Below are 12,446 nucleotides of genomic sequence, written 5' to 3' on the forward strand. Positions count from 1 at the left end.
AACCAAGTCCATATGAGGGACAGGTGAGTCCTGAACCAGGTGTTGTGTGTTCCTGCAGGCAGACGGAGATGGATGAATCTGTTGCAGCTCTGAAGGAGAAACATGAACGAGAGAAAAACCTGCTAACGGAAGAAAACCGCAAACTGACGGCTGAAACTGACAAGGTGACCGAAAAGTTCTGAAGTCAACACGTTGATGTGTCATAAGATCGTCCTGGTTATTGCAGCTGTCTGAGGTGTAGGACACTCAAACCAATCATATCTGTGGTACAGTCACTGTCGCTGCACATGCTCAATAACTGTCCTCCTCTGTCGTCTCAGCTGTGCTCATTTGTGGACAAACTGACGGCTCAGAATCGTCAGCTGGAGGACGATCTTCAGGACCTGTCGTCTAAGAAGGAGAGCGTGGCTCACTGGGAGGCTCAGATTGCTGAGATCATCCAGTGGTGAGTCGTCTGTCTGATCATGTGACTGTGGTCGACCACCGGGGGGTACTCTGTTTTTAATGTGTGTGTGTGTGTGTGTGTGTGTGTGTGTGTGTGTGTGTGTGTGTGTGTGTGTTCAGGGTGAGTGACGAGAAGGATGCTCGAGGTTACCTTCAGGCTCTGGCCACCAAGATGACAGAGGAGCTGGAGACACTGCGCAGCTCCAGTCTGGGGACAAGACCTCTGGTAACACGCGCACACACACACACACACACACACACACAACCAGTGTGGAACCAGTCCTCAGACCCTGAAAACCTGGAGAGCCTGGAACAGAAAAGCATTTCTGGAGGACAAAAACATCCTGGAAAACTTTAAGTCTGATAGTTTGATCAACGTCCAAAATAAGGCTGCAAGGCTTTTATTGTGAAACAGCTTGAAGGAGGAAGTGTTGAGCGTCCAATACTTCCTGTTCAGGTGTTTCACAATAAAAGCCTGAGTTGTCTGTCGAATCCTGTTCAGGTGTTTCATCAGCAACTCAAATACCTGAACGGATGAGACAGACGAGTCAGTCCAGAAACAAACCTGTTAACAAGATGACACACAGACTGACACACTGTACTGCATATACTGTGTCTGTGGTTCTGTCTTCGTCTCTCGTGTCTGTACTGTTTGTGGTTCTGTCTTCGTCTCTCGTGTCTGTACTGTCTGTGGTTCTGTCTGTGTCTGTACTTGTGTCAGTCGTCGTGTCTGTGTTGACATTTCTTTTAATCTGCTGTCTCAGCCTGAGTCAGGAGTGGCCACGCCTCCTAAGAAGCCCTGGCCTCCTATTGGCGGAGACAGGAGGGTGAGTGTGTTGGGTCACTGCTTCCAGCCAATCAGGATTCACACTACCTCTTTATGGGCGGGTTCTAAGAAGCTTGCATGGCTGTTGGCTTGCATGTCTGTCACTCACAATAATCTCCAGGTGTTTCAGACTTCTTGAGGTTTTATTACAGATTCTATTAGTTCTTGACACAGAGGTGTTGTGGGGGTCGTTGAAGGAGTCCAGAGCTCCTTTCAGGCTCTGAGCATCCTGGGGGACATTTTATCAGTTTCTAAGGGAGTTCTGAGGGTCCTAGAGAGCATTTGGAAGGGGTCCTTGAACACTGAGGGCGATCCAGCAGTCATTTATGGTTCCCAGTCCTTGAGGCAGGAACAGGGTTCTTAGTTCAATGGGTCTTAAGGAATTGCAGTATTCAGGGCAGTGGGGGTCTTTGAGGTAGTCCCAGAGTCCTCCAGTAGTGCTGGAAAGGGTTCTTGTGGTTCTTGACAGGATTTGTGTTTGATCCAGAAGGAATTCAGTTAGTCCATGGGAAGTTCAGGGATGGAGTCCTTGAGGGCCTTCCAGGGGTTCTGTAGAGCTTCCAGGAGTGCTTGAAGGGTTATTGTGGTTCTTGAGACAGAAGCAGGGTCTTAAACTTTGACTAAAGGTCCTTGGAGAGCTCAAGGGTCCTTGAATGATTCCAGTGGCTCGCCCGGCAGCTTCAGTCCCAACAGTCCTTGAGGGATCCCAGGGTTGAGCCATCAGAGCTCTGAGATGACGTTCTCTGGTGTCATGTTGTGATGTCATCTGATGATGTCATCACTCTGCTGTAACATCTGTGACATCGTCAATCAGGAGGTCTGGCAGGATCAGATGTGTTCATGGGCTGCTCTGATTGGCTGACTGCTTCATCTGTTCTCATCTATAAGGGGAAGCTTTGGTGTGAAGGTGCTTTCAGGCAGCCGCCGGACGCAGGGTTACCTGTGATCCTGTCGGCCTGAACGCCAGCCGCTGCTGAACACCAGCCATCGACAGCCTCATCACAGATGCAGAGAGCAGGTCGTGGCTTCAAATAGACAAAATGATCCACAATGTGACATCACAACCCAGCAGGTGTTAAAGCCGCCTGCGGTGACGACGGCTCGCTGTCTGATAGCACCTGATATGATCTGTGTTGTTGCCATGGTTACCTGCTGCCTGATGTGGGCGGGGCTTCAGCAGTGATTAAACAGCTGTTTAAGGTACAATAGAACCCCAGCAGACAGGACTGACTCTGTCCCTCTCGTCTCCACCTGCAGGACCCGCTGTGGAAGGTGCGTCGCAGTCAGAAGTTGGACATGTCGGCTCGTCTGGAGCTGCAGTCGGCTCTGGACGCTGAGATCAGAGCCAAGCAGCTGGTTCAGGAGGAGCTGCGTAAAGTCAAAGCTACCAACATCAACCTGGAGAGGTCAGAGGTCACACAGGGTCAATCCTTACCTGTCTGTCTCTCCTCACCTGTCCCCCTCCTCACCTGTCTGTCTGTCTGTCTGCAGTAAGCTGAAGGAGTCTGAGGAGAGGAGCAGGGAGATGGGGGAGCAGATGGAGAGTCTGAAGAAGGAGATGGAGGACAGTCGCACACGCTCTGACAAAGGTGAGAGTGAGTCCCTCAGATCATCATCGTGAAGTGAGGAGAGCTTCATCAGGTGACGCATACTCACCTGTTCTGTCTCTGTGCAGGTCTGAAGCTTCCAGACTTCCAGGACTCCATCTTTGAATACTTCAACACGTCTCCTCTGGCTCCTGACCTCACCTTCAGAGTGAGTCGTCTGTCTGTCTGTCTGTCTGTCTGTCTCACCTGTCTGTGTCTGTTCATCAGCTGCTGATGTTTCTTTAAAGGGTCTCCAGACAGAAACGTTGTGATGTCATCACTTCACATGTTGATTCATAATTAAACTACAAGAAGAACTTTAGTCTCAGTCAAACAAACAGAAATCGTTTTCATACTTATTATAATTATTAAAGTTATTGTTGACGCCTGTCACCAGGTCAGATCCAGACTGATCTGTCATGAATGTCTGAGGACAGAGGCTGATCTGTTGTCTGCTGCACCGCGGCCATGTTTTGGCCACAGGGGGCGCCACAATCAACAACCACATTTAAGTTTGTTGTAGCAGCTTCATGGAGAAACTTTTCTAAAACACTTTCACACAATCAAGATTAAAGATCTGATGTTATTATTAACATACAAGAGTGAAATATTCAGTGTCAGTGTTCAGCCAATCACAGAACCCAAAACAAACCAAGCATCAGGTCCCATGATGATGATGTCATCAGGTGTAGTGTTGAGTGTCTGAAGTTGTTGTTTGTTTCTCTCTGCAACATGGAGGCGTCCGTTTGCTCCGCCTCCTCGCTGCTCGCTCTCTGGGAAGAAGTAAGTTCATCCGCCAAATTACCCACAATCCCCTGCATACCACCTCCCCTACCCACAATCCTCAGGGGCAGCTAGCTGTCAATCTAACATCAGTGGTAGCTGCTAGCTGTGTGCTAACAGTGGGCTGTTAGTCAGTGTGAGGTGACCTCATCTGACGTCAGTGATCTGATTGTCTGGAGTCTGGTCTGTAGTCTTTAGTCTGGTCTGTAGTCTGGTCTGGAGTCTAGTCTGTAGTCTGGTCTGTAGTCTAGTCTGGAGTCTGGTCTGGAGTCTGGTCTGGAGTCTGGTCTTTAGTCTGGTCTGGAGTCTGGTCTTTAGTCTGGTCTGGAGTCTGGTCTGTAGTCTGGTCTGTAGTCTGGTCTGTAGTCTGGTCTGTAGTCTAGTCTAGTCTGGTCTTTAGGCTGGTCTGGAGTCTGGAGTCTGGTCTGTAGTCTGGTCTGTAGTCTGTAGTCTAGTCTGTAGTCTAGTCTGTAGTCTAGTCTGTAGTCTGGTCTGTAGTCTAGTCTGTAGTCTGGTCTGTAGTCTAGTCTGGAGTCTGGTCTGTAGGCTAGTCTGTAGTCTGGTCTGCAGTCTGCTCTGCAGTCTGTAGTCTGGTCTGCAGTCTAGTCTGGAGTCTGGTCTGTAGTCTGGTCTGCAGTCTGGTCTGCAGTCTGGTCTGCAGTCTAGTCTGGAGTCTGGTCTGCAGTCTGGAGTCTGGTCTGCAGTCTGGTCTGTAGTCTGGTCTGCAGTGTGGAGTCTGGTCTGTAGTCTGGAGTCTGGTCTTTAGTCTAGTCTGGAGTCTGGTCTGGAGTCTGGTCTGCAGTGTGGAGTCTGGTCTGTAGTCTGGTCTGCAGTCTGGAGTCTGGTCTGTAGTCTGTAGTCTGGTCGGTAGTTTGGTATGTAGTCTGATCTGTAGTCTTTAGTCTAGTCTGTAGTCTGGTCTGTAGGCTGGTCTGTAGTTTGGTCTGTAGTCTGTCTGTAGTCTGGTCTGTAGTCTAGTCTAGTCTGGTCGGTAGTCTGTAGTCTAGTCTGTAGTCTGGTCTCTAGTCTAGTCTGTAGTCTGGTCGGTAGTTTGGTATGTAGTCTGATCTGTAGTCTTTAGTCTAGTCTGTAGTCTGGTCTGTAGGCTGGTCTGTAGTTTGGTCTGTAGTCTAGTCTGTAGTCTGGTCTGTAGGCTGGTCTGTAGTTTGGTCTGTAGTCTGTCTGTAGTCTGGTCTGTAGTCTAGTCTGTAGTCTGGTCGGTAGTCTGTAGTCTAGTCTGTAGTCTGGTCTCTAGTCTCTAGTCTAGTCTGTAGTCTGGTCTGTGGTCTGTAGTCTGGTCTGTAGTCTGGTCTGTAGTTTGTAGTCTAGTCTGTAGTCTGGTCTGTAGTCTAGTCTGTAGTCTGGTCTGTAGTTTGTAGTCTGGTCTGTAGTCTAGTCTGGTCTGTAGTCTGTAGTCTGGTCTGTAGTCTAGTCTGTAGTCTGTAGTCTAGTCTGTAGTCTGGTCTGTAGTCTGGTCTGTAGTCTAGTCTGGTCTATAGTCTGGTCTGTAGTCTAGTCTGGTCTGTAGTCTGTAGTCTAGTCTGTAGTCTGGTCTGTAGTCTAGTCTGGTCTGTAGTCTAGTCTGGTCTGTAGTCTGTAGTCTGGTCTGTAGTCTGGTCTGTAGTCTGGTCTGTAGTCTGGTCTGTAGTCTAGTCTGTAGTCTAGTCTGTAGTCTAGTCTGTAGTCTGGTCTGTAGTCTAGTCTGTAGTTTGTAGTCTAGTCTGCTTCAGTCACTGACTCTTCTCTCCTCCAGTTTGCTCAACTTGTAGCTGTACAAGTATTGCATTACTACTGTAATACTGCAGCAGTACTGTAGTACTGCATTACTACATTACTACTGTAGTACTACAGTAGCACTAACAGTAGCTGAAGCTTTCCTCCTGTCATGTTGTTCGGTGTCAGTTTTGATCGGATTGAGTCAGTTTTGATAGGATTGAGTCAGTATTGATTGGACGGAGTCAGTATTGATCGGACGGAGTCAGTATTGATCGGACGGAGTCAGTATTGATTGGACGGAGTCAGTATTGATTGGACAGAGTCAGTACTGATTGGACGGAGTCAGTATTGATCGGATTGAGTCAGTATTGATTGGACAGAGTCAGTATTGATCGGACAGAGTCAGTATTGATCGGACAGAGTGAAGTCTCAGTGACAAATGTGTTTCATCAGGTTTTCTTCAGATTCATTGATCAGTGACATTTGCTTCTAAATTGCATCTTGTCAGTTTGAAGTATGACATCATATTTTTTAGACTCGTGGAAAGAAATTTATATAATTTATATAATTTATTCACAAATCATCAAACGTGTTTGTGAATCTTGTGTGTGACTCATGAAACATGTTGAGACGAGTTTCTCTGTGTTGTAATCACATAACACAACATCCCAACATGACCTGAACGCAGCACGACTCTTGATGGATCCTATTAAACTGACTAGGTGACGGACGGTGAAGCTTCATTCAGACAGAGGAACTGAATTTCTCAGGAATATAACTGACTTACTGTAACACTTGTGAGACGACAGGATCTGCTCTCTAACAGAGTCCAAGCCCCGCCCCTTCTGGTCGACCACGATGAGACCTGAACTCAGAAAAAATCTGTACGGTAATTAATGTAGAGAGACGAGTATAAAATTATAACATAATTAAAGTCCATTCGAGTTGTGCCATGAAACACACGGTGTTTATCAGTTTAAGAGCTCATATTTCAACTCGACAGTCGCAGTTTGTCAACAAACTAATCGAGTGTCCAACGATGAAAAGACGACAGTCAGTGAGCGACGTTGAACTCTCACTGTGACCTCGTAGAGTCGTCCTGCTCATCAGCTCTCTGCCCCACAGAGATGAAGAGGAAGTGCTTCCTTCTCACAGTCCTCTGGGACTTTACTGAGAGTGAGGCTCAGAAATCATCTTCTTTCTTCTGGATTGTTTTTCTTTGGATCCTCTGGTTCTGTTGTCACAACCACAGGTGATGAAGCTTGTTGTTAATTATGTAGCTCATCAGAACCAAAGTGCACCGAACGACATCGCAACAACCAGGTGCACCTACAAGTTTGTACATTCAACAGGAGAGGTGACATCACGAGGGAGGTGAGAGAGAGCAGGTGTGACTGACAGCAGACAGGAGGTTGTCACCTGGTTAATCGACCGCAGGAGGCGTCGTTCTCTCAGACAGTTTACCTGTGCTGCCATTAAAACACCTGGACGGCTGTGTGGGAAACATCATGTTAAAGTGTGTCAGCTTCACATGTTGGTGTTTCCTTTTACCTGCAGACCACAGACACAGACTCCACCCCCCAGAAGTCAGAGACCACGCCCCCCTCCCCTTCCACCATCTCTGAACATGAGGTGAGTCTCCAACACCAACCGTCTGTCTGTAAACTGTAAACTGCACCTTTACCTGTCCTCAGTCAGCCACCTGTCTGTGTCAACAGGAAGTTAAACCTGCCTCAGTCCCAGCGAGCCCCTCCCCCACCTACCAGAGCTCAGCACTGACCACACTAAAGGTACGCACAGGTGTGACGTTACCTGAGAAGGATGGCACACTCGACCAGTCATTAGGAGTTCTTAATTAACTGCTGCTGTTAAATAACTGTGTGTGTTGTGTGTGTGTGTGTGTGTGTGTGTGTGTCCACAGCCTAAAGCTCACCAGCTGAGTATCAAGACCTTCTCCAGTCCCACTCAGTGCACACACTGCACCTCACTGATGGTCGGCCTCATCAGACAGGGATACGCCTGTGAAGGTACACACACATTCAGCTGGAGCCTCCAGAGTAAAGGTCCTCACTGAAGGCAAAACATTCACCCGCCGTCTCACCCTCTGACTCTGTCTCACCCTCTGACTCACCCTCTGACTCTGTCTCACCCTCTGTCCTCCTGTTTGTCTCTCCTCAGTGTGTTCCTTCATCTGCCATGTTTCCTGTAAAGACCACGCCCCCCTGGTCTGTCCAATCCCAGCAGAGCAGGCCAAGAGGCCGCAGGGTATAGACGTCCAGAGAGGCATTGGCACCGCCTACAAGGGCTACGTCAGGGTACGTGATGCAGTTCTGACACGGTACTGACTCAGTACTAATGCAGTAGTTGTACTACAGTTCCACAGTACCAGAATGACATGTTTCCATCTGTCTGTCAGATCCCGAAGCCCAGCGGGGTGAAGAAGGGCTGGCAGCGAGCGTTTGCTGTGGTCTCTGATTGTAAACTGTTTCTCTACGATGTCCCAGAGGGGAAGTCCACCCAGCCGGGGGTGGTGGCCAGTCTGGTGCTGGATCTCAGGTAACTGTTCACCTGTGTGTCTGCTCACAGGGCAGCATCAGGGAGTCCGAGGCAGTCTGGGAGCTTCTGAGAACATACAGGGTCTTTGGAAAGGGTCTGGTAGTCATGAGCAGAGTTGTGAAGTTTTGTGAAGTGTTCAGGAATCCTGGAAAAGGTCAGGGAGGATCAAGGATCACAAGATTTGAGAAGGTTTTGAGGACTCTCAGACGATTTGTGGGGTTTGAAAACATTTTAAGACGGATGGGACGAGGTGGTTTCGAGAGGGTTCTGCATGTCTTGAATAGATTTGAGTGGTTTTAAGAAGGTTCGGGTGGTTTTAAGAAGGTTCAGGTGGTTTTTAAAAGGTTCAGGTAGTTATGAGAAGGTTCAGGTGGTTTTTAAGAAGGTTCAGGTAGTTTTAAGAAGGTTCAGGTGGTTTTTAAGAAGGTTCAGGTGGTTTCATTAAAGGTTTCTCAGGTAATGATCTTAATTGTCTCTATATTGACACTGTGAACTCCTACCTGTGTTGCAGAGATGAGGAGTTCTCTGTCAGCTCTGTCTTGGCGTCAGATGTGATCCACGCCACCAGGAAGGACATCCCTTGCATCTTCAGGGTAGGAGACCCTGCTGGCCCCTTACAGTGTGACCTTTGACCTCCTCGTTTTCTGACCCTTGTTGTTGTTTTTGCCTTGATCAGATGACTTCATCACAGCTGATCTCGCAGCTCTCCTCAGTGTCTCTGCTGGTCCTGGCGGAGAGCGAGGTGGAGAAGAGAAAGTGGGTCCGGATCTTGGAGAGTCTGCAAAGCATCCTGACCAAGAACCTGCTGAAGAACCGTCAGGTCCACATCCTGCACGAGGCTTACGACGCCTCGCTGCCCATCATCAAGACCACGCTGTCTGCCGCTGTGCTCGGTCAGTTACTGCAGACGGTGTAGTGATACTGACTGTCGCTCTGCAGCTTCTGGAGGTTTTATGGAATAAAGGTTTAAAAGGTGTTGGGGAGAGTTTTAAGAGCTCTTCTGAAGATTTTGGGGAGTTTTTAGAAAGTTGTGATAAAACAGTGTTTTCTATCGATGTGAGTCTCAATGTTTTGTCTTTGAGTCGTTCAGTCTCATTTGATGGTTTCAGACGGCTGAAGGTCTCTGAAGGATCCTCTGAACTAACTCAACCCTTACTGTCACTGCAGATCGAGAGAGGATCGTCCTGGGGACAGAAGACGGATTGTTTGTGGTCGAGGTCACCAGAGACGGTGAGACAGACAGACAGACACACACACAGACACACACACACAGACAGACACACACACGCACACAGACAGACACACACACAGACAGACAGACACACACACAGACAGACAGACAGACACACAGACGGTTGATGTCACTAACCTCTGTCTCTGTCTCTGTCTCCAGTGATCGTACGAGCAGCAGACAGTAAGAAGGTTTATCAGATCGATTTGATCCCGAAGGAGAAGATGATCGCTTTGCTCTGCGGTCGGAACCGCCATGTTCACCTTCACGCCTGGGGGGCGCTGGAAGGCGCCGAGTCCACCTTCGACACCAAGCTGACGGAGACCAAAGGCTGCCAGGCTCTGACCACAGGGTGTCTCCGGCCCGGAGGCCCGGCCTGTCTACTGGCTGCCGTCAAACGTCAGGTGAGGAAACTGAAGAGAGAACCAGACAGTTGACCTGCAGGTTTCCTGTGTTTCTGCTTCTGTTCTAATGGTTCTGGTTCTGCCTCCCTCCAGGTCCTGTGCTACGAGATCACCCGAGCGAAGCCGCACCATAAGAAGCTGTGGGAGGTGCAGGCTCCAGGGGTGGTCCAGTGGCTGGGGATGGTGAGGGACCGGCTGTGTGTGGGTTATCCTTCGGGCTTCGCTCTGCTCGCCCTGCAGGGGGAGTCGTCCCCCATCAGTCTGGTGAGCCCGGCTGACCCGTCGCTGGCCTTCCTGTCCCAGCAGCCTCTGGACGCCCTGCACGCTCTGGAGGTCGGATCCTCAGAGCTGCTGCTCTGCTTCAGCCAGCTCGGCATCTACGTGGACGGACAGGGCCGCCGGTCCCGAACCCAGGAGCTGATGTGGCCCGCCACGCCGCTCGCCTGCAGTACGTCACTCAGACTGTATAGGTTCACTGGCCATTGATCAATATGACAGGTTGTTGATCAACACGTCTCTCTCTCTCTCCAGGCTCTAACTCGTCCCACCTGACGGTCTACAGTGAGTACGGTGTCGACGTCTTTGATATTCACACCACACAGTGGGTTCAGACCATCTCCCTCCGCAAGGTAACCAATCACAGCACAGCACTGATCAGAACACACCTGAGTAAACAGCCAATCAGGGTTCAGAACCAATCACATGTCTGTGTCCCCAGATCAGACCTCTGAATGTTGAAGGGACCTTAAACCTGCTGAGTTCAGAACCTCCTCGTCTCCTTTACTTCAGCAACACCTCATCAGGTAACAACCACACACACCTGCTCACACCTGGACACACCGCAACACACCTGCAACTCTCTACCACCCTGGAGCTAACTTGTCTCTCACCTGTCTGTCTCTCACCTTCAGAGGGCGACCTCACCATCCCAGACACGTCGGACCACAGCAGGAAGTTGATGGTTCGAACTCGCAGCAAGAGGAAGTTTCTGTTTAAGGTTCCTGAGGAGGAGCGACTTCAACAGAGGAGGTGACTCAGCAAAACACAACAGTGACTCAGCAAAACACAACACAGCGACTCGGCAAAACACAGCACAGCGACTCGGCAAAACACAACAATGACTCGGCAAAGACAACAAAGCAACTCGGCAAAACTCAACAGCGACTCAGCAAAACACAACAGCGACTCAGCAAAACCACACAGCAACTTGGCAAAACACAAGAGTGACTCAGCAAAACACAACACAGTGACTCGGCAAAACACAACAATGACTTGGCAAAGACAACAAAGCAACTCGGCAAAACTCAACAGCGACTCGGCAAAACTCAACAGCGACTCAGCAAAACACAACAGCGACTCAGCAAAACTACACAGCGACTCGACAAAACACAACACTGACTCAGCAAAACACAACAGCGACTCAGCAAAACTACACAGCGACTCGACAAAACACAAGAGTGACTCAGCAAAACACAACACAGTGACTCGGCAAAACACAACAATGACTCGGCAAAGACAACAAAGCAACTCGGCAAAACTCAACAGCGACTCGGCAAAACTCAACAGCGACTCAGCAAAACACAACAGCGACTCAGCAAAACTACACAGCGACTCGACAAAACACAACACTGACTCAGCAAAACACAACAGCGACTCAGCAAAACTACACAGTGACTCGACAAAACACAAGAGTGACTCAGCAAAACACAACACAGTGACTCGGCAAAACACAACAATGACTCGGCAAAGACAACAAAGCAACTCGGCAAAACTCAACAGCGACTCGGCAAAACACAACAGCGACTCAGCAAAACTACACAGCGACTCGACAAAACACAACACTGACTCAGCAAAACAACAGTGACTCGGCAAAACTCAACAGTAGAGGATAGAGGACGGATAAAGTATATTAAACCTTTTGATGACATCAATTAAACCAAACTGCATTGATTGTTGGTTATTGATGGCTGCGTATTGATAACCTTATATTGATCGTTGTGTATTGATGACTTTGTATTGATTGCTGTGTATTGATGGCTGTGTATTGATCGCTGTGTTTAGGGAGATGTTGAGGGACCCAGAGCTTCGATCGAAGATGATCTCTAACCCAACAAATTTTAACCACGTGGCCCACATGGGACCAGGAGACGGGATGCAGGTCCTCATGGACCTCCCTCTGGTAACTCCTCCTCCCTCATCTCCTCTTCCTCCTATCGGCATGTTCTCCTCCCTCACCTCCTCCCCCCTCCTCCTCTCCAACAGCTCTGTTCATCACACTGACTCCTCCTCTCTTCTCTCCTCCTCCTCCTCTTCCTCCTCCCCCTGTCTCACCTCCCTCACCCCCTCCTCCTCCTCCTCCTCCCCCTGATGTTCAGGTTTGTGATGTCACCTCCCTCACCCCCTCCCCGTCTCCCTCCCCTTCCTCCTCCTCCCGTCACACCCTCATCTCTCCCCCCTCCAACTTTGAGCACGTCTATCACATGACTTCTGCGTCGGCCGGCGCCTTCTTGCAGAAAGACGCCTCCTCTTCCTCCTCCTCCCAGCAGAGCCTCCTGCAGCCTTCCTCCTCCTCCTCCTCTCCCTCCACCTCCTCTCTGGGAAGGGTAGGCCAGTTTCTCTCTATCACCCTCACCCTCTCAACCTCCTCCCCCACACTCCCACACTCCTCTCCTGCCTGTTTGCAGTGTCACAAACTGAGAACTGCAGAAACGCTGAGAGGACCTGAATACAGCATCAGTCAGCAGCTGATCAGAAAATCTTTTTCAGTATTGATTATTTTATAGATGATTTTTAGATCATATAGATTAATTTAGGTTTATGAAGTTTTAAAAATAGTGAAAAATCTTTGGTCGTCTTCAAACTGATCTTGTGTTGATTGATTAATCAATAAACTGATCATG

The 12,446-nt window shown here is 49.2% G+C and overlaps 1 protein-coding gene across 6 annotated transcripts in view; it reads left to right on the top strand.

Moving 5' to 3' along the window:
- cdc42bpb (CDC42 binding protein kinase beta (DMPK-like)) overlaps positions 1-12,446 on the top strand; it is a 32,975-nt gene that overhangs the window by 19,074 nt on the left and 1,455 nt on the right. Inside the window, exons 15-37 of one of the 6 annotated variants that reach the window (XM_084376738.1) lie at positions 59-164; positions 321-445; positions 565-670; positions 1,209-1,271; positions 2,528-2,676; positions 2,762-2,859; positions 2,946-3,025; positions 3,595-3,639; positions 6,913-6,987; positions 7,074-7,145; positions 7,277-7,382; positions 7,534-7,670; positions 7,772-7,911; positions 8,423-8,504; positions 8,588-8,804; positions 9,079-9,141; positions 9,305-9,546; positions 9,640-9,994; positions 10,078-10,175; positions 10,265-10,349; positions 10,458-10,575; positions 11,608-11,725; positions 11,922-12,149. In XM_084376738.1, the coding sequence (XP_084232864.1) occupies positions 59-164; positions 321-445; positions 565-670; positions 1,209-1,271; positions 2,528-2,676; positions 2,762-2,859; positions 2,946-3,025; positions 3,595-3,639; positions 6,913-6,987; positions 7,074-7,145; positions 7,277-7,382; positions 7,534-7,670; positions 7,772-7,911; positions 8,423-8,504; positions 8,588-8,804; positions 9,079-9,141; positions 9,305-9,546; positions 9,640-9,994; positions 10,078-10,175; positions 10,265-10,349; positions 10,458-10,575; positions 11,608-11,725; positions 11,922-12,149 (2,908 nt within the window). The remainder of the gene's footprint in view (positions 1-58; positions 165-320; positions 446-564; positions 671-1,208; positions 1,272-2,527; positions 2,677-2,761; positions 2,860-2,945; positions 3,026-3,594; positions 3,640-6,912; positions 6,988-7,073; positions 7,146-7,276; positions 7,383-7,533; positions 7,671-7,771; positions 7,912-8,422; positions 8,505-8,587; positions 8,805-9,078; positions 9,142-9,304; positions 9,547-9,639; positions 9,995-10,077; positions 10,176-10,264; positions 10,350-10,457; positions 10,576-11,607; positions 11,726-11,921; positions 12,150-12,446) is intronic. The other 5 variants (XM_084376739.1, XM_084376740.1, XM_084376742.1 and 2 more) reach the window with 5 other exon arrangements.

Source organism: Pagrus pagrus (assembly GCF_965226575.1).
Source record: "Pagrus pagrus genome assembly, chromosome: 16".
NCBI classification, from domain to species: Eukaryota; Metazoa; Chordata; class Actinopteri; order Spariformes; family Sparidae; genus Pagrus; species Pagrus pagrus.